We start from the raw sequence: 23854 nt of genomic DNA on the forward strand, positions 1-23854 counted from the left end.
TATATATACACACACAAGCACACACACACATATACATATAGAACAATATCTTTTAAAAAGAGCTAGAACAGTAAGCCATAGTGGAGATAAATTAACATTTCAAAATATTCAATTGGTCCAAAAGAAGGAAGAAAAAGGAAAGGAAAAAAAGAAGAAAGAAGTATTAAATGAAAAACAAATAACAAGATAATAGATTAAAACTCAAACATATCAATAATTACATTAACTATAAATGGTCTAAACACTTTCAATTAGAGATTGTCACACTGTATAAAAAAACAAGACCAATGTATTAACCAGGGTTCTCCAGAGAAACAGAACAAACAGAATATATATAGAGAGAGATTTACTTTAAGGAATTGACTCATGCAATTATTGGACCTGCAAGTACAAAATCCTCAGGGCAGGCCAACATTCTGGAGACACAAGGACAAAATGATGTTGCAATCCTGAGTCTGAAGGCAATATGGAAGCAGAATTTCTTCTTCCTCAGGGGCCTCAGTCTAATAAGGCCATCAGCTGATTGGATGAGGCTCACTCACATTAGATAAATAAATCTGCTTTATTCATAGTCTACTGCTTTAAATGTTAATCTCATCTAAAAATCGCCTTTACAGGGACACATGGGTGGCTCAGTCAGTTAAGCATCTGACTCTTGATTTTGGCTAAGGTCATGATCTCAGCGTGGTGAGATCGAGCCCTGTGTTGGGCTCCATGCTCAGCAGGGAGTCTGCTTCTTTCCCTCTCCCTCTGCCCTTCCCAGCTCATGCTCTTTCTCTCTCAAATAAATAATAAATCTTTTTAAAAATAAAAAATAAATTAAAATTACCTTTATGACAATATCTAAACTGGTGTTTGACCAAACAATTCATACCATAGCCTAGCTGACACATAAAATTAACCATCATACTCACTTTTATGCTTCTGTAAGAATCCCCCTCTAAGCATTAAAACATAGATAGGTTTAAGTGAAAATATGGTAAAAGATATACCAAGCAAACACCAATCAAAAGAACACTGGAAAGATTATATTAATATCAAAACAAGTAATATTACCAGGGATAAAGGAGGATGTTTCATATGCTCAAGGGGTCAATTCATCAAGAGGACATAACAATCCTAAATGCATGTGTACCAAAGAGCTTCAAATTCCATAAAGCAAAATATGATAGGACTGAAATGAGGAATTGACAAAACCACAATTTTTTGGGAGACTTTAAGACTCCTCTTTCCATAAATTATAGAAAGAGTTGACAGAAAATCAGTAGGAATGTGGAAGACTCAAACAACGCTATCAGCCAGTTTCACCTACTTGACATTTCTAGAACACTCCATCCATTAACAGCATAATATACATTCTTTTTCAGTACACATGTAATAGTCAGCAAGATAAATTATATTCTGGGCCATAAAACAGAATTCAGTTATTACCATAGTTGAAATCATGTAAAATATGTTCTTTGCTACAATGGAATTAAATTACTAATTGATAACAGAAGAGTATGTGGAAAATCTCAAGACATTTGAAAATTAAACTAAAAACAATTAAATAATTCATTGGCCAAAGAAGATATCACATGAGAAATGAGATAGTATTTTGAAATGAATGAGAATGAAAACACAAGGTGTCAAAATCTGTGAGATGCAGCTTAAGCAGCACCTAGAGGGAAAATTATACCATTAAATAATTACATCAGATAAAAGAAAGGTCTCAAATTAGTGATCTTAGCTTTCACTGTAATAAATTAGAAGAAAAGCAAATTAAAACAAAGAAAGCTGAGGCAAGGAAATAATTAAAAAAGAGCAATCATCAACAAAAATGGACCAAGAAAATAAATGAAACAAGAAGCCAGCTCTTAGAAAAGAGCTATGCAATTGGAAAATCTTCAGACTGAACACACACACAAGCACACACATACACACGAGAGACAGAAGAGCAGGGAGAGAAAAGACACACATTACTAATATCAAATATCACAAAAAAGAGATCACAATAGATTTTGCAGACATTAAAAGGACAGTGAGGGAATATTACAAACAACTTTGTTTCAATACATTTGACAACAGATAAAATTTGCAAATCCCTTGAAAGATACCAAAACCACCAAAGTTCCTTCAAGAAGAAATAGATAACCAATATGGTTTATATCTATTAAAGAGAACTAATTTATAGTTAAGAATATCAAAATCATGAAAAATATAAGGAAGATAGTGATAAATTGAATTTTTTAAAAAGACTTTATCTATTTGACAGAAAGAGAGAGAGAGAGCACAAGCAGGGGGAGCAGTGGGCAGAGGCAGAGGGAGAAGCAGGCTTTCCGCAGAGCAGGGAGCCCGATGCGGGGCTCGATCCCAGGACCCTGGGACCATGCCCTGAGCCGAAGGCAGACATTTAACTGAGTCACCCAGGCGCCCCGATAAACTGAATTTTATCAAAGTTAAGACTTTTGCTATTAAAACAAACAAACTACTAAGACCAAAAGAAAATATTTATAAAACATCTGATAAAAGAATTCTATCTGGAATATCAAACTAGGTCTTGCAATTTAACAAGAGAAAACCAAACAACTCTGTAAAAAATTAACTTCCACAAAGAAGAGAGGCAATTGGCAAATATACACATAAAAATTTACTCAACATCATGTTACTACAGAAATGTAAATTAAAACCACAAGAGATACAACTATACACACACTAGAATGGCTGAGACTTAAAAGCCAGATAATACCAAATATTGGTGAGAATGTGGAGCAGGTGGGGGTCTCCTACATTTCTGGTGGGAATGAGAAATGGTACAGATACTTTGGAAAACCATTAGGCGGTTTTTTATAGTTAAATACACACTGGTCATACCACCCTGGAACCCCAGTCCTAGGTATTTACCAAACGAAAGCTTGTTTACACAAAGATAGTACTGTAATGCTCATAAGAGCTTTATTTATTATAGCCTGTAGCTAGGGACAACTCAAATGATTGTCTACATGAATTGTGATAGATCCAGACGTGGAATATTACTCAGCAATAAAAAAGAACAGATTACTGTTACATTCAGTAACATGGTTAGATCTTCAAAGCATGCTAAGTGGGGCTAAAGACTACACACAGTAGGATTCCATGTATATCAATTCCAGACACAGCACAAGTAAAGGCCATGGAAAGTAAAGCATGGTTTTCAGGGGCTGGGATGGGAGGAGGGAACTGACTGCAAAGGGGCATGAGGGAGTTTTGGGGGATGCTAGAAAGGTCCTACACCTTGATTGTAAAAGTGGTTATACACCTTGGATACATTTATCAAGACTCATTAATTATATTCTCAAAATTGGTGGATATTTACTTTATGTAAATTTTGTCTTTGACACAGAAATATGTAAAGAAGAAAAATTAAATCCCATTATCTACTAATATTCAATCATTACAGAATATGTACAATGTACAATTAATGTCTCTACCCCATGCCTAGTTATGGATTTTCTAGCAAAAAAAGAATATTATATATGTATATACATATGCATACATCTACATAATGTGCATTTGTACATATAGTCACATGGACATAAAATAACTGATTACTTAATATTTCAAGTTTATGGGCCACATTTTATTTAATCATATCCTAGTTATGGGAAATTTAAGTTGTTTACCATATTTCTCCATTATAAAAGATGTGATACACATCTTTGCACATAAAAGACTTTTTTCAATGTCAGGACTTCAATTTACTTTAACATTAGTCCCCCCAAAAAGTGGTCTTTATAGGATTTTGGATAAAATAACCCCTTTTTCTTCCTAGGAAGATATGGTCCAGACTATGTGGTTGCCTGAGCCACGGAGTGACCAGTGACTGATCAGGGAAAACAGTCAAGGTTTCCCTCTCCGTTATGGGCTCCTGTCATCTATATGAAAATGATACCAGCTAACACTTAAGAACACTTACGGGGTACTTACATGTGTCAGAAATACTTCTAATTAAATCTCTATATTAATTCACCTGATCTTTACATCAGCCAATGAGGCAGGTACTTTCATTACGTCTGCTTTGTAGATGAGGCAAATGACACAAAGAAGCTAAGTGTCTTGCTCCAGGTAACACAGCTACTGAGTGACAGAGCGGGGATTTGGGCCCGTTCTAAGAAGCGTCCACCAAACTGCCTCCTGAAATGTGCTAGTAGTCCTACTAAGGTAACTTCCAAACAGTGGCATTCTTAGAGGAAAATGATCCTCCTACCAACTTTTTCCTTCTTGTTTTTCTTTCCTTTCCACTGGGCACTGAAGAAAGTTTCCACTTTACCCAGAAGACTTTGTAGCAATGGGTGAAAATATAACAAGAGCTTAAATAATTAAAAGAATAATGTGCTACAGTCAAAATTCCAAGAAAAAAATGAATAAGCACCAGCACCTAATAAATACCTTCTGCACTGGATTTTTAAAATGGGTAGCGTTGGAGTGCTGACATAAATCCTTTGTGGGTTGAACACTGACATTTTCCTGCATCGTGACTCATCGGGAGACAAATAGTGTAAATCCTCTGGTTGGAATCAATACGCTGTTTTGTGTGCACAGCTTACTTTCTGAGTTCTGCCCTATGATACACAAAACTTGTTTCAGAGACCTGCTCCCCAGGCAGGAAGTCTAACTGCCTGCTGTGCTTCGAAATGAACAGAGATGTTCTCAAGTGGCTGTGTGTTCATAAACCTCTTTTCTCTTTCCTCTCTCTCCAGAGCTTATCTCATCCTTCAAGTGGCTTTCCATACTTTATCTCCAACAAAATCTCCAGCCTAAGTCCTTCCTGAGATAGTCTGAACTATTCGTCTTCTATCTTCTATCTCCTGTTGGAAGTCTAGAATCATCTTAAATTTTATGAAGTCAGAAAGACCTATTCATTTCCTTTTTCTGCCCCACCCTGGGTCCCTCCTAGCAATTCTCTCTCTTTAAGTGGCACCTCTGTGTATATCTATTGCTCAGGCAACAGGGGAAAAAACGGGTAGTTAGACCTGACATTTCTCTTCCTCACATCCAAACATGAACCCCATTGATTATGCCTACTTCCATTTTCCTTAGTCTTAATCACCCTCCCCTCTTGCCTGGATCCCTACAGTAGCCAACTGACTGACAGACCACATCCATTGTTGGCTCTCTACAAATCCATTCTCCCCTGGCAGCCCAAGAGATCTTTTCGAAACACAAATCTGACCATGTCACTCCATGACTGAAACCCGTTGATGGACTCCCATTTGGAGGATAAAGTGAAAATCCGTGGCATAGCCTGCATGAGCCTACTTGCTCTGGCTTCTGACCTGCCTGGGAACATCATCTCCCTCTCTTCTGCAGCCACAGTGACCCATCTCCACTTCCTTGGACACACCAAATTCCTTTCTCTTCCAGGTGACACACTTTCCTTGTCTCTCCAACTTGCCAATTCATACTCATCTTTTTCTTTGCTCAGTTTAAATGCCCCTTCTTCAAAGGAGTTTTCCCTTATCCACCCACACCCAGGCTAAGTGTCTCCATCATCTCATGTGTTTCTGTACTTGGCATATTCGCACCTGCCATATTGGCAAAAAAAAGTCATTTTCACAACTTCTTACCGAATACCTAACTATCAGTAGACTTTGAGGTTTATTGGGGGCAGGATCTCTATCTTACTTGCTTATTACTGTATCTCCAGAGCTAACCCAGAGCCTGGCCACACTGAATGGTGTTGAGCAAATGCACATGGAATAAACAAAAAACAAAACAAAACAAACAAACAAAAAAAACGCCTGTCTCTGTACAGGCAGAAGTTAGAAACAGCCCTAATACTCATAAAGGTTTCCATGTTGGCACAGAAGTCAGCGTGGCCTTGTCAAATCCATGCCAGGATGGGACATCAGCTCACTCTCCTCTGCAGAGTCACCTCCTTCAAAGACCCTGACAGCCTGGCTGGTGACATGCTCCCTATGCCCAATGGAGCTTCGACTCCCTCGGTGCCTGAGACCCTTCTGGGCAGGAGTACTTGGGCCCACGCCTCCTGTAAAAAACTTAATCCAGAAAGAAAAAAAAAATAAAGAGAAACCAGAACAAGAAGCCTGCCTTTATTACAGCTAAAACTGTTGGCTTAACTTCCCAAAATACCGTTGAATTTTCTTTCTGCATACAGCTGTGTTTATAGAAGGCAATATCATGTATGTAAATAAATTCAGATGCCGCTTGAGTTATTTTAAAACAATCAGTCTAACACTAATCAGCTTACTCAGAGACGTAATCTTACCCTAAAAAAGTGACAAATCAGTATACAGTGTGCAGAGTAAAATACATGGAGAATAAGTGGAATATAAATGTTAGAATGGTGCCAGTGTCAGAACGTGGGCTGGTCATTCCAGATGCATCAAAGGAACAGGCTTCGGCTTCACCCACCTCAACCCAGCGTCCTCGAAGTAGAAGGTGTACATGTGATGTTACTGATAATTGTGTTTCCAATTCTCTAGGAAAGCCATACCTTTCCCACCACCGTGCTTATGCTGTTTCCTTTGCTGGGAATCTGGGGGACCTCCTAGCCTTCCAGAAAAACAGCCTCTGCTTCAAGGCCCACCTCAAATACCCTCTCTTCTGCAGTTTATATTGTCTTGCCTCATATTTATTTTTAGACCACCTCCCATAATATAGATGATTCTGCTAATTTCTAAAAATTATTGAGCATTAGCTGTGTGCCAGACACTCCACAATACACCATATATGTATTCACTTAGTGAGTCCGAGCTCTATGAGATCTGATTATTGTCACCTCATTTGACAGGTGAGGAAACTGACTCAAGCTCACACAGCTAGTAAATGGTTAAGCCAGGGATCCAACTATTCCTTCTCTGCCCATCACTGCTACTTATCAATTGCCACGCACCACATTGTGTGTTATGCTTAAGTTATTTCCAAGTGTCTAACTTGAAAGAGAGAGATTTGGTTGTTTGAAAAATGTGGAAACTGAGGCTCGAGAGGGCAATGTAATTTGCTATTCTCCTATTTCTCAGTTAATAAGGAATGAGGCTGGACCTAAATTCCCCTCTGTCTGCTTTCTTTCTAGCCCAAAACCCAGCAAAATGCTAGTTCATTTTCCCTCTGGTTATTTGTACAAATAACTTCATCTTGAGGGCAATTGCCAGCACATGATAGTTGAGCAACAAAGTGGTTTTTTTTGTTTTTATTATTGTTGTGGTTTAATGGGCACCATGTGTGATGCAAAGAACATCCTTGGGTTTCTCATGAAGATTTTACAATCTAGCTGAGGCGAGATTAATGCGCGGTGTCAGTGAGGGAACAAGTGAATGCTAAGACTTTTGTGTTTCATCTTCCAACATGGCCTTCGGAAGAGGGAGACAGGAGGGCTCGAGGAGGCTGGTGGGTCCCTGGTGAGAAGAACAGACCTGGATCGCAAACCCAGCTCTCCTTGGACCAGCTGTGTTATCTTGACCAGGTTCTTACACACCCCTGAGCCTTTGTCCCCTTATTTATAACATGAGAACAACCTCGCCTTCATGTTCTGCACAGGAGTAAACGGGGTGAGTGGCAATGGCTGGCACTCGGTGGGCACAAATCAGTGCAGTCCCTCCTTTTTCCTCCACTAAAGCCTTTCACCGCTGCTGAGGGTAAGGGATGAAATAGGGCACTCACCACTTCTCACGTGTGTTTCCCGTGTGTCTGGCAGGAAGCCCACCCCTCCCTGCATGGCAGACTCTAGGATTAACTCCTAGAACCTCTTGAAAGTCATTTCATTTTTTTATAGGGCACATTTATCTGTTTCTTGAACTTCACAACATGTCAAGGATTCTTCAAAAAGAGGCAGCATACAGTACTTACTACAAATCAATCCTGGGAATTTTGAAAGCATGGGCCCAAGAGGATGGGAAGAGAACATTTATCAAAATGATTCTTCTATTACCATTACTATCATTGCTGTTATTATGATTATTGTTAAAACTAGTGTCTGAGACCATTATGATTTCTGAAACTACTCTGTCTATTCCTACCACGACTAATACTACCACTCCTTACCATGCCCACCATCATGTCTGGAATTCCTCCTGCACGCCTCACTGCTCCTGGAAGCACCAACACTGCAGCTCTGTTAACGCTCCATCTTAACTACAATTATCACCAACACCACCCTATTACACGTCCCCCTCCCCTGCTTATTCTGATAGTACAATTCCCAGCGCAACTCTATGATAGCTCCTCTTCCTCTCGCTGCTCTTACTCCCACTCCACCACTACCCCGCTAGTAATACTACTGCTAGAAGCTCTTCCATTTTGGCCAATGTGTACTAGGTAGCAAGCATTGTGCTAAACACTTTATATGTATTTTTCACTTAGCCATCATAGAAGTTCTGTGTTGGAGGTATTTCCGTTGTTCTCATCTGATGGATGCGTAACTCATGGCTTAGAGATTAAATGAGCATCCCATAGCCCCACCTTGGTAAATGGCAGGGCTCAGACTCACGCTATGTCTCTCTGATCCCCAGCCCTGTGCTCTTTCTAAGTCTCCACGCTGCTTACAGGCATCTGAGCTTGGACAATATGTTTCTGATTTTTCCCTTTTTCCATGTTCTTGTGCAGGGAGATGGGAAGTCCACCCAGTAGGGAAGGACAATGGCTGGACACAGAGCTTCAAGGTAAACAGGAAGCTCACACAAAGCAGCCAGCCAGCCGGGCAGCTTGTCTGCTGACCTTGGCCTTTGTCATCCTCCCCACATCCCTCTGAATGAGCAGTTCCACACCTGAGATGATCTGTGCAATGACATTTCCAGGTAGAAATTTTGCTGCCACTTGGATGACCAGCAAGAGAACCAGAGATGGGCTCACGTAGACACACAGATCAAAGACGGTGGGTAATAAACATCTTATATTCGCACAAAATCTTTGCTGCCTGGGTCCTCTTTGTCTGTCTTCCACTCCCACCCACCTCCTGCTGTTAAACAGGCATATCCTGTTCATCCATGAAAAAAATGGATATTACTGACAATCCCTAATTCTGTGGCACTTTATAAAAGCACATGAGGGGCAAAGCTACTGGAGGATGCAGCCATTCATGTGTCCATTGAAACAATCATTCCTTGCCAAGATAATAACGTCAAACAAGATGGAGCTTTCACCACTCTTGCAACTATCCTTACTCTCATGGAGACTGCTTTCTAGTGGGGAAATGATGAAAACAATAGAAAAAAACAAGATCATCATACACTGTGGTAAAAGCTAAGTAGGAAACAAATGACGATCACAGAAAGAAAAAGGATGGTCAGACCAACTGTAGATAGGCTGGTAGGAAAGGCCTCTGAGAGGATTAACCATTTAAGATGAGATTTGCTGTATGGCAAAGGGGCCAGCTAGAACACGTTTTCAGTACCACATTGGGGACAGCATGTTGCAAAGCCTTCAAATTGGGAAAGAGGATGATTAAGTTCAGGAACTGAGAAAATCCAAGGTTCCAGAGCACAGAGAATGAGTGGAAAGTGGTGTAAGATGGGATGGGAAAGTGATATATTTTTGTATGCTGGGGGGCATGGTCCAGTTGAGAAAGAACACACAATGATGCAGGAAAGAGAAAGGATATCTTGATGAAGATGAGTCACGGTGACTTTCTGGCCTCTGCCTCGGATTCTTATCCCCTTGTTTGGAAACTGCTTCTGCTGTTCCATAAGCTTGGGGTGATGAAAGCTGGAGAGAGCATTGGCTAAATAAGGAACTATCTGACTTGGAAGCCAATGATGCTAGAGCAGCTCCCAAAGACCTTGTGTTAAAGTTGGCCATCAGACAAGCATATGCTAAGTGAGGTTGTCAAGATTTTTCCTTCACTTTGCCTATAATCAAATCAAGACTTTGATGTAGAAAAATCCAGTGAATCTCCTGGCACATAGCAGATGCATAATCAATATCTGTAAATGAATACTGAATAAATAAACAAGTGAATAAAGGTAGCCCCATCTAGTAGAGAGACTCAGGATGGGTATCATCATTCTAACTAGTAGGAAGTTGAGGTACAAAAGTTTGGGATAGGCTCTTTGAAGGTTTGGTGGGTTAGAGACCGTGCCCTAATGGTCAGCTAAGTAAAGAAGGGGCAAATAGGTATCAAACCATATACACAAGTTCTAGAATCTTGCACCAGGAGATCCTTAAGATGTTGTTGATTTCATTATAAGCTTTTCTAACCCATTCTGTCCGATATGAGCACACCAGGACCGGAAGCCAGAAGAGAGTCAGAGTTGGCCTGCGATAGAGAAGGGGAGTCATCTACGCCCCTCTTTGGATCACACTTGTCACACGAACCAAACCAAGACTTGTACTTTTGCAAGGCAAAGAGCCCCCTCCATGATAGGGGTTCTCTTTGCCTTCATCATGAGTCAGTACCACAGCTCCTTGGACATGCTGGGGCAGAATGCTCTACATCCCTGAAAAACTTACCCTTTCACATTTTATTTATGTCCTCATTGCCCACCTGTTCCTTTTTCAAAACACTTAGGGATAAGATGATTATTCTCCTTTTCTCTATAGCCACCACGTGTCCTAGTTGAGGAGCAGGAAAAACAAAAACAAAAACCCTCAACAAATCTGGAATCTTTAATTCTGAAGAAAACCCTGTTAATTAGTTTGGATTAATGGAAAATGATGTTGATATTAGACGGACTCAGCAAGGGCTGGAAAGCTGGGGATAAATACAGTTTCTTAAGAACTCAAAAGTCAAAAGTCTGACAATTTCTTCTGTCCTGTTTCTTATTCTAAAGATGGATGGTGGATATGAATAAGTGGATGCTAATGTCTAAGAGAGATGGGAGTGGGTTCTGACCACAGTAGCGCACTGAGGCCACTGGGTGGGGAAGGTATTCAGGGGTAGGTTATGGATTCTTCCAGAAAAAAACCATGATTGTCACCATAGACAATAGGCATCTCTCAACCAATGAGACATCCTATCATGTGATTCTTCATTTAAGTTAAAAAAGGGGCACCTGGTTGGCTCAGTTGTTAAGCGACTGCCTTCGGCTCAGGTCATGATTCCAGGGTCCTGGGATCGAGCCCCGCATCGGGCTCCCTGCTCAGGGGGGAAGCCTGCTTCTCCCTCTCCCACTGCCCCTGCTTGTGTTCCCTCTCTCGCTGTGTCTCTCTCTGTCAAATAAATAAATAAAATCTTTAAAAAAAAAAAAATGATGCCGGTCAGTGGTTTGGTTTAGGGCACCATTGCCCGACACAGCTAATGATCAAGGTATGGAGGTTGGCCTGACCATAGTCCATCCCTCCTACCCTCCCCCACCTTTCCTTATTCCTTCCCTCCTTTCCTTTCTTCCTCATCTCCTTTATTTTAACTAAGGTAGTACCTATTAGGATACTGACCAATGTGTAACTCGGTCCTGACATCCCTAGATCCATGTGGTATGTAATTCTTGTCTTTTCAATTGGAGGGGTCATGCAGAATGCTGGCTCACTCAATGAGGAGTCCGGCATAATGATGAGGAGCATCACCTTTGGTCCTAGAGCTGAGTGCTAATCCTGACTCTGCAACCTCAAGCCTGTCATTCCACCTCTTTGAGCCACCTGTCTCTTCACCTATAGCACATCAAAAATTGTTGCATCAGGCGTGCCTGGGTGGCTCAGTCAGTTAAGCATCTGTCTTCAGCTCAGGTCATGATCCCAGGTTCCTAGGAATCCCTGCTCAGCAGGGAGTGTGCTTCTCCCTCTCTCTCTGGCCCTCCCCCCATTCATGCTCTCTTGCTCTCTCTCTCAAACATATAAATAAAATCTTTAAAAAAAATGTTGCATCTATTTTGTAGGATTGTGAAGAGGATGATTAAACAACAATTCCAAATAGTGTCAGAAAAGTGTCAGGGTCACCACATTGACATTGATGAAGCTTAAGGTTTGAAGCCTTTCTCTCCCATAGGCCCCTCCTGAGACCCTGGAAATATTTAATGTTCATAGCATTTGAAAGCTTGTTAAAATTTATAATTTGTAATCTTCTCTTTCTAAATAAATATGTACTTTTATACTGAATTTTGTATTTATAATATTGCATTATTTTTCTTAAGAAGAGTCCCCAAATTACATAAGCTTCAGGCCCCACAGAAGCCACAGAGTGTCCAGAGCTCAGCAGCTGGCATGTAGGCAGCATTCACTAAATGGTAGATGGCAGATGTTCCAGTTAATATTTTAGCGCTTTTTAAGATTTTCCATATTGGAACTTCTGTGTGGCTCAGATGGTTAAGCCTTAGACTCTTGGTTTCAGTTCAGGTTGTGATCTCAGCATCCCGAGATAGAGCCCCGAGTCGGGCTCCAAGCTCAGCAGGGAGTCTGCTTGAAATTCTCTCTCCCTCTGCCCCTCCGACTTGTGTTCTCCCTCTCTCTCTCTCTCTAAAAAATAAATCTTAAAAAAAGATTTTTCATATTAATAAGTTATAAATCATGGTGGTAATTAAAATGAAAATATATATCTTGATGATGATGATTATCAGTGATGGTATTTATAAATACGCTCACTACTTCTATAGGAAGCTAAATAACTGGTATAGTTTTCACGTCAGGCTCTTTCTGGTGCCTTATGGCTAGAGTCACAGAATTTCTCTCAAGCCCCTAAAATAAAGATAGATAATTCATGAATTGGCAGAGGGAGCAAGAGAAAGGCTTCCTAACCATCAATGTCTGGTGAGTTATTTTTCCATAGATCAATCTATCTGAACTTTTCCATTAATAATGCATAGCCCTTTGACAACAGTTTCCTAGGGGCCCCAGAGCACCCCTCACCCACACAGAGAACAGTCAGCTACTTGCAATCTCTCCATTGTTTCCCACAATTGGAGTCTGAAAGGCTGTCATCTGTCTCACTCTCCTCTATACTGTGGTCTCATTTTTCTGCAGTGTCCAACACTGGAGATAACATTGGTAAAAAATGTGAGTACTTCAGTGCACATTAGAATGCTCTTTGTTTGAATTCACTCCCACCCCATTTCTGTGCAAGGAGCCTGGTGAGGAGGAAGGCGTGAGCAAAGGGAAATGGCCAAGTTGCATATTTAAAATGCCATCAGTTTGATTTCTTTAATGCAATATGGTCATTTTTAATCTCGCCCTGTTTGATAAATACCTGCATTTCAAGTAATTGTTCAGATTGTGTCTGTTTTTATTAGAACTTATTTGTCATTATTTGACAGTCGTTTCTAATCACATTTGTCATGTGTTCGGTCTCCTTTCTGAATACTGATAGCTCCTGGAATAGAAGTTTAGGAGGCATTCATTCCTCGAACACACACAGTGTGCCCACCACCCAGGATACCATTTTCTCATCATTCAAAAATGAGGAAATGAATAGCAAAAGTGTGTGGGAGGTTTATCTTTAGACACAGAAACTAGAATTGTTTGCAAGTTTTTGGAATCTTGAGGACAGATTTCTATGCAGTCAATTCCATTGGTTGTGCAGTTGGGGAGTTTAGGTATTTGGGCAGTTTGAACACAACACATTGACAAGTTTAGATTCAAAGTTGTCTACTGTATTGGTTCAGCCTGAATTGCTAGCACTGTGGGAAACCTGACATAGCCAAGTCATGTCATTCAACAAATAACCATCCGTCTGTTCATTCAGCAAATATTTAGTTATTTACAGTATCCATTCATTCGGATATTTATTCATTCAATAGATGTCTATTCATCCATTTATTTAACAAATAATTGTGTTTTCAATGGACATTTGTTAAATTTCTGCTGTATGTAAGACATGGGAATGGCCCATCTTGGCAGCCACATTGTTCTAACCATGAGCCAATAAATCCCAGGAAAGGCCTCCTGTCTTCATGTCATCATCACAGAAAGGCCATAATCTTTGTTGCTTATGCCACATGATCTGGCAGTCTCTGTGAGGTGGAAGAATGGGAGCGGGCAAATGCTATAGACTACGATGGGTCTCTCTGTTACTTTTTTTGTCCTCCAATGAACATGCAACAAGGGTCTTCTATACATACAAAGGTGGATACTAGGTGCTAAAACAAAAAGACAAAGAAGACAAAGACTACAAACCTTGTAGTCCAGAGGCATACAGGACCCTTTGGGAACACAAACTTGAATGTAGGAGCGAGGTGGAGATGGACATGAATGAAGCTGAGTCTTGGGAACAGACTTCTGTGCCTGCTCCAGGAGGTAAGGCAAACGGAAAAGAGCTCCAAGAACAAGCAGAATCAGGAAGCAGTCCACTCTGGCTACAGACACTGTATCCCAACCCCCTTACACACACACACACACACACACACACACTGCAGAACTTAATTATCAAAAGAAGTGAGATGATCCAATCAAGAAATGGGCAGAAGACATGAACAGACATTTCTCCAAAGAAGACATCCAAATGGCCAACAGGCACATGAAAAAGTGCTCAACATCGCTCGGCATCAGGGAAATCCAAATCAAAACCTCAATGAGATACCACCTCACACCCGTCAGAATGGCTAAAATTAACAAGTCAGGGAACGACAGATGTTGGCGGGGATGTGGAGAAAGGGGAACCCTCCTACACTGTTGGTGGGAATGCAAGCTGGTGCAACCCCTCTGGAAAACAGTATGGAGGTTCCTCAAACAGTTGAAATTAGAGCTACCATTCGATCCAGCAATTGCACTACTGGGTATTTACCACAAAGATACAAATGTAGGGACCCGAAGGGGTACGTGTACCCCAATGTTTATAGCAGCAATGTCCACAATAGCCAAACTGTGGAAAGAGCCAAGATGCCCATCGACAGATGAATGGATAAAGAAGATGTGGTATATATACACAATGGAATATTATGCAGCCATCAAAAGGAATGAGATCTTGCCATTTGCAACGACGTGGATGGAACTGGAGGGTGTTATGCTGAGTGAAATAAGTCAATCAGAGAAAGACATGTATCACATGACCTCACTGATAGGAGGAATTCTTAATCTCAGGAAACAAACTGAGTGTTACTGGAGTGGTTGGGGGTGGGAGGGATGGGGTGGCTGGGTGATAGACATTCGGGAGGGTATGTGCTACGGTGAGCGCTGTGAATTGTGCAAGACTGTTGAATCACAGATCTGTACTTCTGAAACAAATAACGCAACATATTTTAAGAAAAAAGAAAAAGAAGAAGATAACAGGAGGGGAAGAAAAGGGGAGTATGTCAGAGGGGGAGACGAACCATGAGAGGTGATGGACTCTGAAAAACAAACTGAGGGTTCTAGAGGGGAGGGGGGTAGGGGGATGGGTTAGCCTGGTGATGGGTATTGAGGAGGGCACGTTCTGCATGGAGCACTGGGTGTTATGAACAAACAATGAATCATGGAACACTGCACCAAAAACTAATGATGTAATATATGGTGATTAACATAACAATAAAAAATTAAAAAAAAAAAAAAAGAAGTGAGATGAGCACTTCCCAAACTTTCCTGTGAGTAGCCTGGGCTGAGTTTGCACTTGTGGAAGCCCTCTCTATCATCACTGCAAGGCCTGCCTGGCTGGATGTCAGCCCCACTTGGTCGGGAGGGGGGCATCATGTTCATCTGATGCTGGACTGTCTGAAGCAAGGAGAGACGACTGCTGAGTTGGGCTGTGTGTTTCACAGGCATCAATTATAATAGACTCAGACCCCTCCACACACTTTCCCTCTCCCAAGCAGTTTATAATTAGGGAAGGATAATCATGAGCTTAGCAACTCCCAAAAGAGCACCTTCACAAAGTGCACATGCCCAGCAACATCTGTTAACCCTCTCGGATGGAGAATCAGGAAGTGGTCTGCTCTCACTGGCTGTTTTTAAGGTGAGCAATAATAAAACGAGGTGGTAGACCTAAATGCCTGTGCCTGAATTTCCCATGCTACATGAGCAACAGCAGAATGTAGCAGAAAATATGTGGTGGGGGACGGGGGTTGAAGTCAGAGAGTAAAGACAAGATTTTCAGTCTCAGTTCTGCCATCAATGATTACAAAGCCTGAGCAACTTCCTCAAGATCTTGGACTCTCAGTTTACTCACCTGTAGAACGGGGAAGAAAATCAAATCTACCTGGTGAGGTTATTAAAAAGTCTGTGTAATGCCTATAATGTACCAGGGGTGGTATCTACACATAGCAGATAATAAACGACAATTATTACTTATATTAATAAAATACACTATCACTTTACAAAAAAAGACATAAATTCCAAAATCTGTATTTTTGCAAAATTAGCATGCCCTCTACAATTACCCAGTTCTTGATGAAACCTCTTATTTTACTCTAAGGTTTCCTACATTAAACTAAAAAAGGACATAGGAGTTTTGGTTTGGAAGAAAACTCTTCATTAAGATAATTTAGCATTTCAAAAGAACATAAAATCATTTTCCAGTTTGATTTGGAGGTTAGCATCTGTTAATTTCTCTTTGTTCTTTCCTCTGGTTGTGCTAATGTCCCCTTTGTGTGCATACATTTGTCCAATGCAATCTAAGAAACAATCACCTTAATTGATCGGGTGTTAACCTCTAACAGCTTAAGACATGGGCTCTTTATCTATCGCTCAATCCTTGCTGCAGATGTAATTCCCTATAGTGCTTACATCTTTGTCACCATCACCAGTGGTTCCTTCTCAGAAAAGCCTTTCAGTAAATAAATGCTACTGCAAAAACAGACCACTTACTGGAGTGGCCCCGCCATCACAGAAAAGCCTAGTTATGGTCTTATGCTGTGCCTGGTGGTGTATATAATGATAAATTTCATACAAGTGTCACCCTTTTCAAGACCTCGGCCAAGGATGGATGGTTTACAGTAGGCTGATCCATCATCCAGGGCAGGTGGGACCCTATTGGAAATTCAGAAATCTGTTCCCAATCACATTCACTGTTGGGTGACTCAGTAACGACCCTATTTGCGGTGCGTTACTGAAAATCAATGTGCTGCATTCAAGGTCAATGTACTGTTGGAAAACTCTTTAAGCACTGATGGATGGATTGTCCTCATTCAGAATAAATGTGAGAAAAAAGTGACAGCTGAGCATCCCACAGTCACGCCAACTTTCAAAGACAGACTTCCTTCTTTAGTGGGCAGTGGGATTCCCAGAGGGGTGACCTCACACATTTCCTCTTATTCTTATTTTGGGGGATGTAACTGCATTTGTTACTGTGTCTTCCCTCACACAGTTAAAGCACCAACATTCCAAATATCTGTGGATATTTTATCAGCCCAATGCTTTAAAATACCTAGGTCAATTTGGAATCAAAGGACTCAATAGGAGCAAAATCCAAGCCCAGCACAACGTGGACTACTTAAAACGTGTATCTTTAGAGAAATAATGTGGAAAAATAACCAAAAGGTAAGAAACACATTCATTCAGTTTATTTCACAAACATAGAATCTTTAAAACATGCCATGCAATGAACCTGGGTTCAGGGATGTAAAGATGAACAGTCCTGCTCTCTCCATTCCATAAGTTTACAGCCAAGGAAGAGGCATAGATGCATAACCAAATTATTAAATGCAATACAATGTATGCCTTGTGCACAGTTGTGCGGGGAGAGAGGTGAGTGCATAGTGATATAATCAAGAGCACACAGGAGGATGTTGCCAATTTTCCCCGGGACCATTACCAATCTGAATAGTTGTGATTAACATTTAGGAAAGAGGAAAAACAAGTAAGCTGGGATTTGCTCAGTGAATTCTGGTTTCCAGTATATTTAAATGTTTTTTAAAAAGATGTCCCCAAAGTGGCAAAGTAACTTTTGACAGTAATAGACACTAAGGTTATAAAACAGATCACATTTTATCACTGTAACAATTTCCTCCTTATGACCTATTTATCAACCAAGCAGAGATAATACTTGGCCAAGCTTTTCAATGTTTCCCAATGGCAAGTTAGAAGACTTTCCTGGGAAAAAATCAGAAAATACATATTTTATGGATAGAGAATAACTTTTGCTTAAAGTTTCTCTTTTTTCTTTTTGCTTACTATAACTATTAGCTTCCAAAAGAAAAGGAAACATGATTTATTGCCTATGTAAAACATACAGGCAAAAATTTGGCAGCTACTAAAATAATACAATTGATTTAGGAACTATTTAGAAATGTTTCATATAAACAGCACAGTGATACCAAAGACACCAAGAATAGTTGAAATGGTAGAGACATTTTCTGATTCTTAATAATCAAGTTGGATCTACCTAATGCTATGTTTGCAGGTTTTTCTTCCCTTTCTAGGCAGTGACTGAGTCACCTGTGATCTCCAGCACATAGTCATAGCTCAATAAAGAGCTATGAATGAATGAATGAATGAATGAATGAATGAACAAGTGAGTAAATGCATGAATTAGATGCATAGATTAGCTACGAGGGAGACAACTTTATCCTTCTATTGTATGGAAATTGCCTTTAAAATTAATTTGCTTAAAAGGTCTTTTTTTATGTGCTCAAAGTTTTCTTTACCCAAACTTCCAACCTGCATCAATAATTATTCTGTCTGGTTACACCGTTTCTCTGGAATGTTCCAGAAATCGCATCTCCTGGTTGGGTCGATCATATAAGAGTTGGTAGTTTTGCTGTTTCTACAAATTGCAGGTCCCTGGATTCCCTTCTTTATATGACAACTTAGTTTTCCTGTATTCCAAGTCAGATTTATTCCAGAATCTACTCATGCATCCATTATTCAAGCATTTATTAGCACACACGTCATGTCAGGAGCTATGCCAGGCACTTAAGAGTTAAAGAATAGGTGCGACCCCTCCACGAACACTATTCACAGTCTAGAGCTTATAGGGTTTGCAAGGAAGGTCATCAGACATGTAAATGGATCATTTTAAATACAACATAGTAAGAAATATAGCAAGGGAACTGCGCAACATATGAGATGGAATATGAGAGTAGAGAGAACAATTTGGGATGATTTCTTGCTAATATAACATCACAACTGAGCTGGGGCATCTGCTGAGAAGGGGCACTTGAGGTGGGGAAGAGCAATGGTATATTCCAGGTAAGAAAACCACATTTATAGAATCAAGAAGATGGAAAACACTATGGTGTGCTTGACAAAAGGGGGTTAGTTCAGTTGGGTAAGTTTGGGCAGGGAGGGAAAGGAAGAAAGGCTGAAGGGGTAGATGAGAACTTGATCATAAGAGTTTCAATCTTCATTCACAAGGCCTTAGGATGAAACTTGCACAAAACAGAAAGCCACTGACCATCTTATCTTTCTGCAATACACTATAGCATCCATACAGGAAAATGAACAGAAAAACGAGCACACCCATGTTACAACCCCTAGATCCAAAGGTAGACCATGACCTTTGCTCCCAGAAGCCCCTCCTCCATGCCCATTTCCAGTTGCTTCCTCACAAAGGGTAACAATATCCTTATTTCTAACAGCACAGATTAGCTTTCTTGGTTTTGTACTTCTTGTAAATACAGTTATATTGTGTGTGTTTTTATTCAATATTATGCTGGTTATCTTCATCACGTTGCTCTGGAGAGCTGCTATCGGAGTTGTGACAAATAGTGCTGCTGCAAACATGCTAACACATGTCTTTTGGTGAATATATGTACACATTTCAGTTGGGTATATACTCAAGAGTGGTTAGTTTCAGTAGATAGTATCAAATTTTTAAGTGTGGTTGTTCTAACATACTCTTCCATCAGCCATTAAAAGAACTTCCAGTTGTTCCAACATCCTCAACACAACTACGTTTTTTGTCTGCTTGTTTACCCAATTTATCTTTCCAACTAGACTGTAAATTTCATGAGGATGAGAGAACCACGTGTACCTTTTTTTTTTTTTTTTTTACCATTGCCTCACTAGTAGCTAGTACAATGCTTGCTGCATTACAGGAGATACATACAGAATCAGTGCAATAACTAATATTTTTAACTACTGTCTCTATTATGGATGAAAACGAAGACAACAGGTGAGATAATATATTAATCTCCATGTTGCACCAAACTACTCAGTGAATTTGGCAAGTCAATCCAAAAGTAGCTCATGTGATGATGAAGTTTTTTTTTTTTTTAATGCCAGAAATTTGTTAGTAGAAAACGACTGTGTTCATTTCCTTTAGAGACATTTTTTTAAATTATCTTAAATAGAGCTTATGTCTGCTTTTGTGAATCAGTGGTAGGTAAAATATCAGAGGAAAAATGTAGAAGCAATGCAGCTATGTGCCTTACCAGGACTTCATCCCAAGTCCACGTTCACAGTCATCAATTAAAGAGCTGGCTCTCTCTCTACTGATTAATTTCTACTTGGCCATTGTTAATAATGAGGTTAGAAAAATGTGTTTACACAGGGAAAAATGAAATGAAAGCCACAATATACATACACAAGTCAACATTTAAAGAGAGTCAGAGGTGAGAGGGTGGCTATATTAAACAGAAGACCCTGCTTCCATCCTGAACCCTGCTTGCCCATGGAGGGACCTTCCGTCACATTCGGTTAGTCACAATGAATGATGATGACACAAGTGCAGACTTGGAATTAGAAGTGGCTTAGTGTTATATCAGTTTGCACCTTCCCCATTGTGTAAATCTGATTAGTCATCTGTTACTGTGCAAAAGATCACCCTAAAATTTAGCAGTTTAAAACCACAATACTCATTATCTCTTATGGTTTCTATTGGTCAGGAGTGGCTGGGCAGTTTTGGTTCAGGGTCTCCCAGCAGTTGTGAGAGGATGCTGCTGCCTCGGGTTGGGATAATCTCAAAGGCTTCTTGACTCTCATGTCTGGTGCTGGGCTGGGAAGACTTGACCAGAGGGGGGCTGGAGCAGATGGGGTTCCCTGGGCACCTCTCTCCATCTTCATGTGGCATCTCCATGCAGACTTTCCAGCATGGTGAGTTTGAGGTAGCCAGACTTCACACATGCTGGCTCAGGACTCCCAAGGTTCATGTCCCATGAGAGAGCCCAGGCAGCACAATTTTGTTTTTCATTACCTATTTTTAAAAGTCATGCAGCTCAAATCAATACCCTTAGCACCAATGATGTCTTACAATGCTAGAGCACCCATTGTTTGGTCCAGGAAGAGTTGGCAGACTCTGGCAGAATAAAAACTAGGCTATCATTTCCCTGCCTTTGAAATTCCATTTATTATAAAATAGTCTACCAAAGTTGCCTATGTTCTGTTTCTTATCATCTTTCATGAAACCTTAATTGTCCTTAAATGTACCAGTATTTTTATTATTATATCCTGTAGTCTTTACAATCATTATGTGAATTCAGTATTGGTATACCCATTATATAGATACAGATCCTGAAGACAGAAGAGTTTAGGAGAGATGCATGCCTAACGATAATGCCTGAATATGTATCTAAAATGACATGCAGCACTTTTCATTCGTCTTGTGTAGCGTTCAAGGTCTACATAAGGACAGCACTATAACCTTCCCCTGAGCAAGTGAGTAAGGTCAGAGGGGCTTTTTAATGCTTCCCTGATTGCATTTCCTTACGTTTTCTTTGCACCATTTAAACACATTTATGTGCACATTTGTTATATAAATTCTGATCGTTAAAATAATGCATGCCTATTTTCCACAGTTTAGAAGGTGTAAATAAGTTTAAATCTGAAAATAAAACCCATTATCCCACCAACCTAAAATGATAGTTTAATCCTTTTTTTCTTTCAGATATATATTCACACACACACAGACATACACACACACACACACACACACACACACAAATGTTTTACACATATAATATATGCCTATATTTCAATATCATAAAACATTCCCCATAAAGTTGATTTTTAATGGTTGCTAAATAATTCCACAGTGTATATGTAGTCCAATTTATGCAATAATTAACCTTCCTTTTTAAAAGGACAAAAGATCACAATGTAATTCTCACGATATCATTAATTACATTTTCTTGTTAAAATACTCATTCCATTTCTTGGTAAAAACCAACTAATTCCTTCAGCTTAGAATATGATCTCTTAGCCTAATGACGTTATATATATTCTATCCATAGGCCATAGGACACTGTAGCTAGAAGGGCTCGCAGAAATCATGAACCTCAACCTCCTTATCATATATGCAGAGAACCAAGGCCTAGAGAGAAGAAAGGGTCTTGCCAAGGTCTGAGACTTCTAGAGTATGGATCATTGCTACAATCTTTCTAGAGGGAGGTATCTTTGCCACTCCTTTAGTTATTCAACAAATGTTTTTCCCATGCTCCATAGGCCCTAGGCATTACATATAGAGCAAGGAATGACACAGACGTGCCTCCTGCCCATGGAACCTTGTCACCACATCCCCTTCTTCCACTCCAGAGGTCTCCACAGAGTTTTCTGAGCACGTGGCCCGCATCCCTCTGCCTGAGGCCATTTTCCAGCTTCAGGAATGTGGTGAACCTTCTTGCCGTACAGGCTAATGAAAACTAACTTTCCAGAAGTGACCCTCAATCAAGGATACTAAGAGTTGGTGAATGGACACCCCAGCTTTCTTGCATTCCCTACTGGCAGTGGGGTCATTGTGAGGCATGTTCCACACAGTCTCTAGTGGGTCCCCAGTGGCATGGAACCTCAATAGCCCCAAAGAACCCAGCCTTGTTTTGCTCACAGGGCCTCCTGGGATCACCTCCCCAGATGATGACAGAAACAAGGCAAATGCAACTACAAACTGCTCTGCTCTGAAGTTATTCTGACAGCTTTGTACTGAAAACTTTACTGGGTGTATAAAAGGAAATATAGACTTAATCTAGGAAATAATATATTTTTCTTTGACCTAGGAGCCACCTGCACTGAAATCCTTGTCTCAGGCTCCGCTCCTGAGGGAAATCCAAACCAAGACAAGCTCATACCAATGTTTACCATGTACACCCTAAAAGAAGAATATTACAGGATAGCATCAAATAATAGAGCAGGGAAACTCTTTCAGTTATCTGTTGCTATATAACAAACAAAACTTAGTGTCTAATAATCATAATTTATTATTATCTCTTATGGGTCTGGAGTGGATGGACTCAGCTGGCGGGCGGGTTCTCACTTGGGAGTCCTTCTGTGGAGATAGTCAGATGGTAGCTGAGACTGGAGTTACTTCTTCACTCAACTCCTTGGCATGGGAACCAGTGTCTAAATGGAGCTTTTCCACATGGCTAGTTTAGACTCCCTCCCAGCATGGAGGTTTCTGGCCAGTCAGACTTTTTACATCGTGGACACCTTCTCACAGCACCTAATCTAAGAGGCACCTGATGCAAGTGATCAATATTAAAGGCTGAGCCTAGAAACTGGCACAGTCTCCCTTCCACCATATCCTATTGGGCAAGCAGTCACCAAGTGTGCCCAGATTCAAGGAAGTGGGCATAGACCGCACCTTTTAATGGAAGGAGTATCAAATAATTTTATTAGCAGTGGTAGTGGTAGGAGGGTGTGGCCGCATCTTCCTGCGTAAGAGATATTTTAGGTGAGCCTTGAAGAATGTAGGAGAAAGCCAGGCTGATGGGTTGGGGAAGAGCATTCCAGATAGAGAAAAGTATGCAGATACTCAGCATTTTAAGGACTTTAAAGACAGCCAGGGTGGCTGATGGTGGCAAGCCCAGAGGACATAGCATAGGGTCTGCTGAGGTTGGGCCATGTAGGGGATGCTAACTATTTTAGTTTGTAATTTAATAGAAATCAGAAGCGGGGGGGGGGGTGATACGATTTATATATATTTTTTAAATCTCTCTAGTTCAGTGACACTCAAAATGTGAGCCTGAGATCAGTGCCAGACTGCAAAGTCTGTTTCCAGACCACGAGATGAGCACAGAAATGGAACACGGGCATTTAAAAGCTTCCACGGCATTTGACTGCCGCAATATCTGAGCACATTTTTATTGTATTTCTGTGCATTTTACAAGAATGTCAGTCCACAATACACTGGGGGAAAATACCTTGTTTTTTATCACAGTTGGTTTGTACAACG

The 23854-nt window shown here is 40.5% G+C and overlaps 1 protein-coding gene across 2 annotated transcripts in view; it reads right to left on the reverse strand.

Moving 5' to 3' along the window:
* LOC112814716 (uncharacterized) overlaps positions 1 to 23854 on the reverse strand; it is a 696136-nt gene that overhangs the window by 301655 nt on the left and 370627 nt on the right. The window contains exon 5 of one of the 2 annotated variants that reach the window (XM_073882324.1): positions 6065 to 6407. The exons of the other annotated variant lie outside the window; for it this stretch is intronic. Coding sequence (XP_073738425.1) covers positions 6351 to 6407 — 57 coding nt within the window. The 3' untranslated portion in view covers positions 6065 to 6350. Of the gene's footprint in view, positions 1 to 6064; positions 6408 to 23854 lie in introns of those variants that run through there. 2 annotated transcript variants of the gene reach the window in all.

The sequence above is a fragment of the Callorhinus ursinus genome, unplaced genomic scaffold, assembly GCF_003265705.2.
Source record: "Callorhinus ursinus isolate GAN/ISIS: 27379988/994484 unplaced genomic scaffold, GSC_fseal_2.0 scaffold46, whole genome shotgun sequence".
Classification (NCBI taxonomy): Eukaryota; Metazoa; Chordata; class Mammalia; order Carnivora; family Otariidae; genus Callorhinus; species Callorhinus ursinus.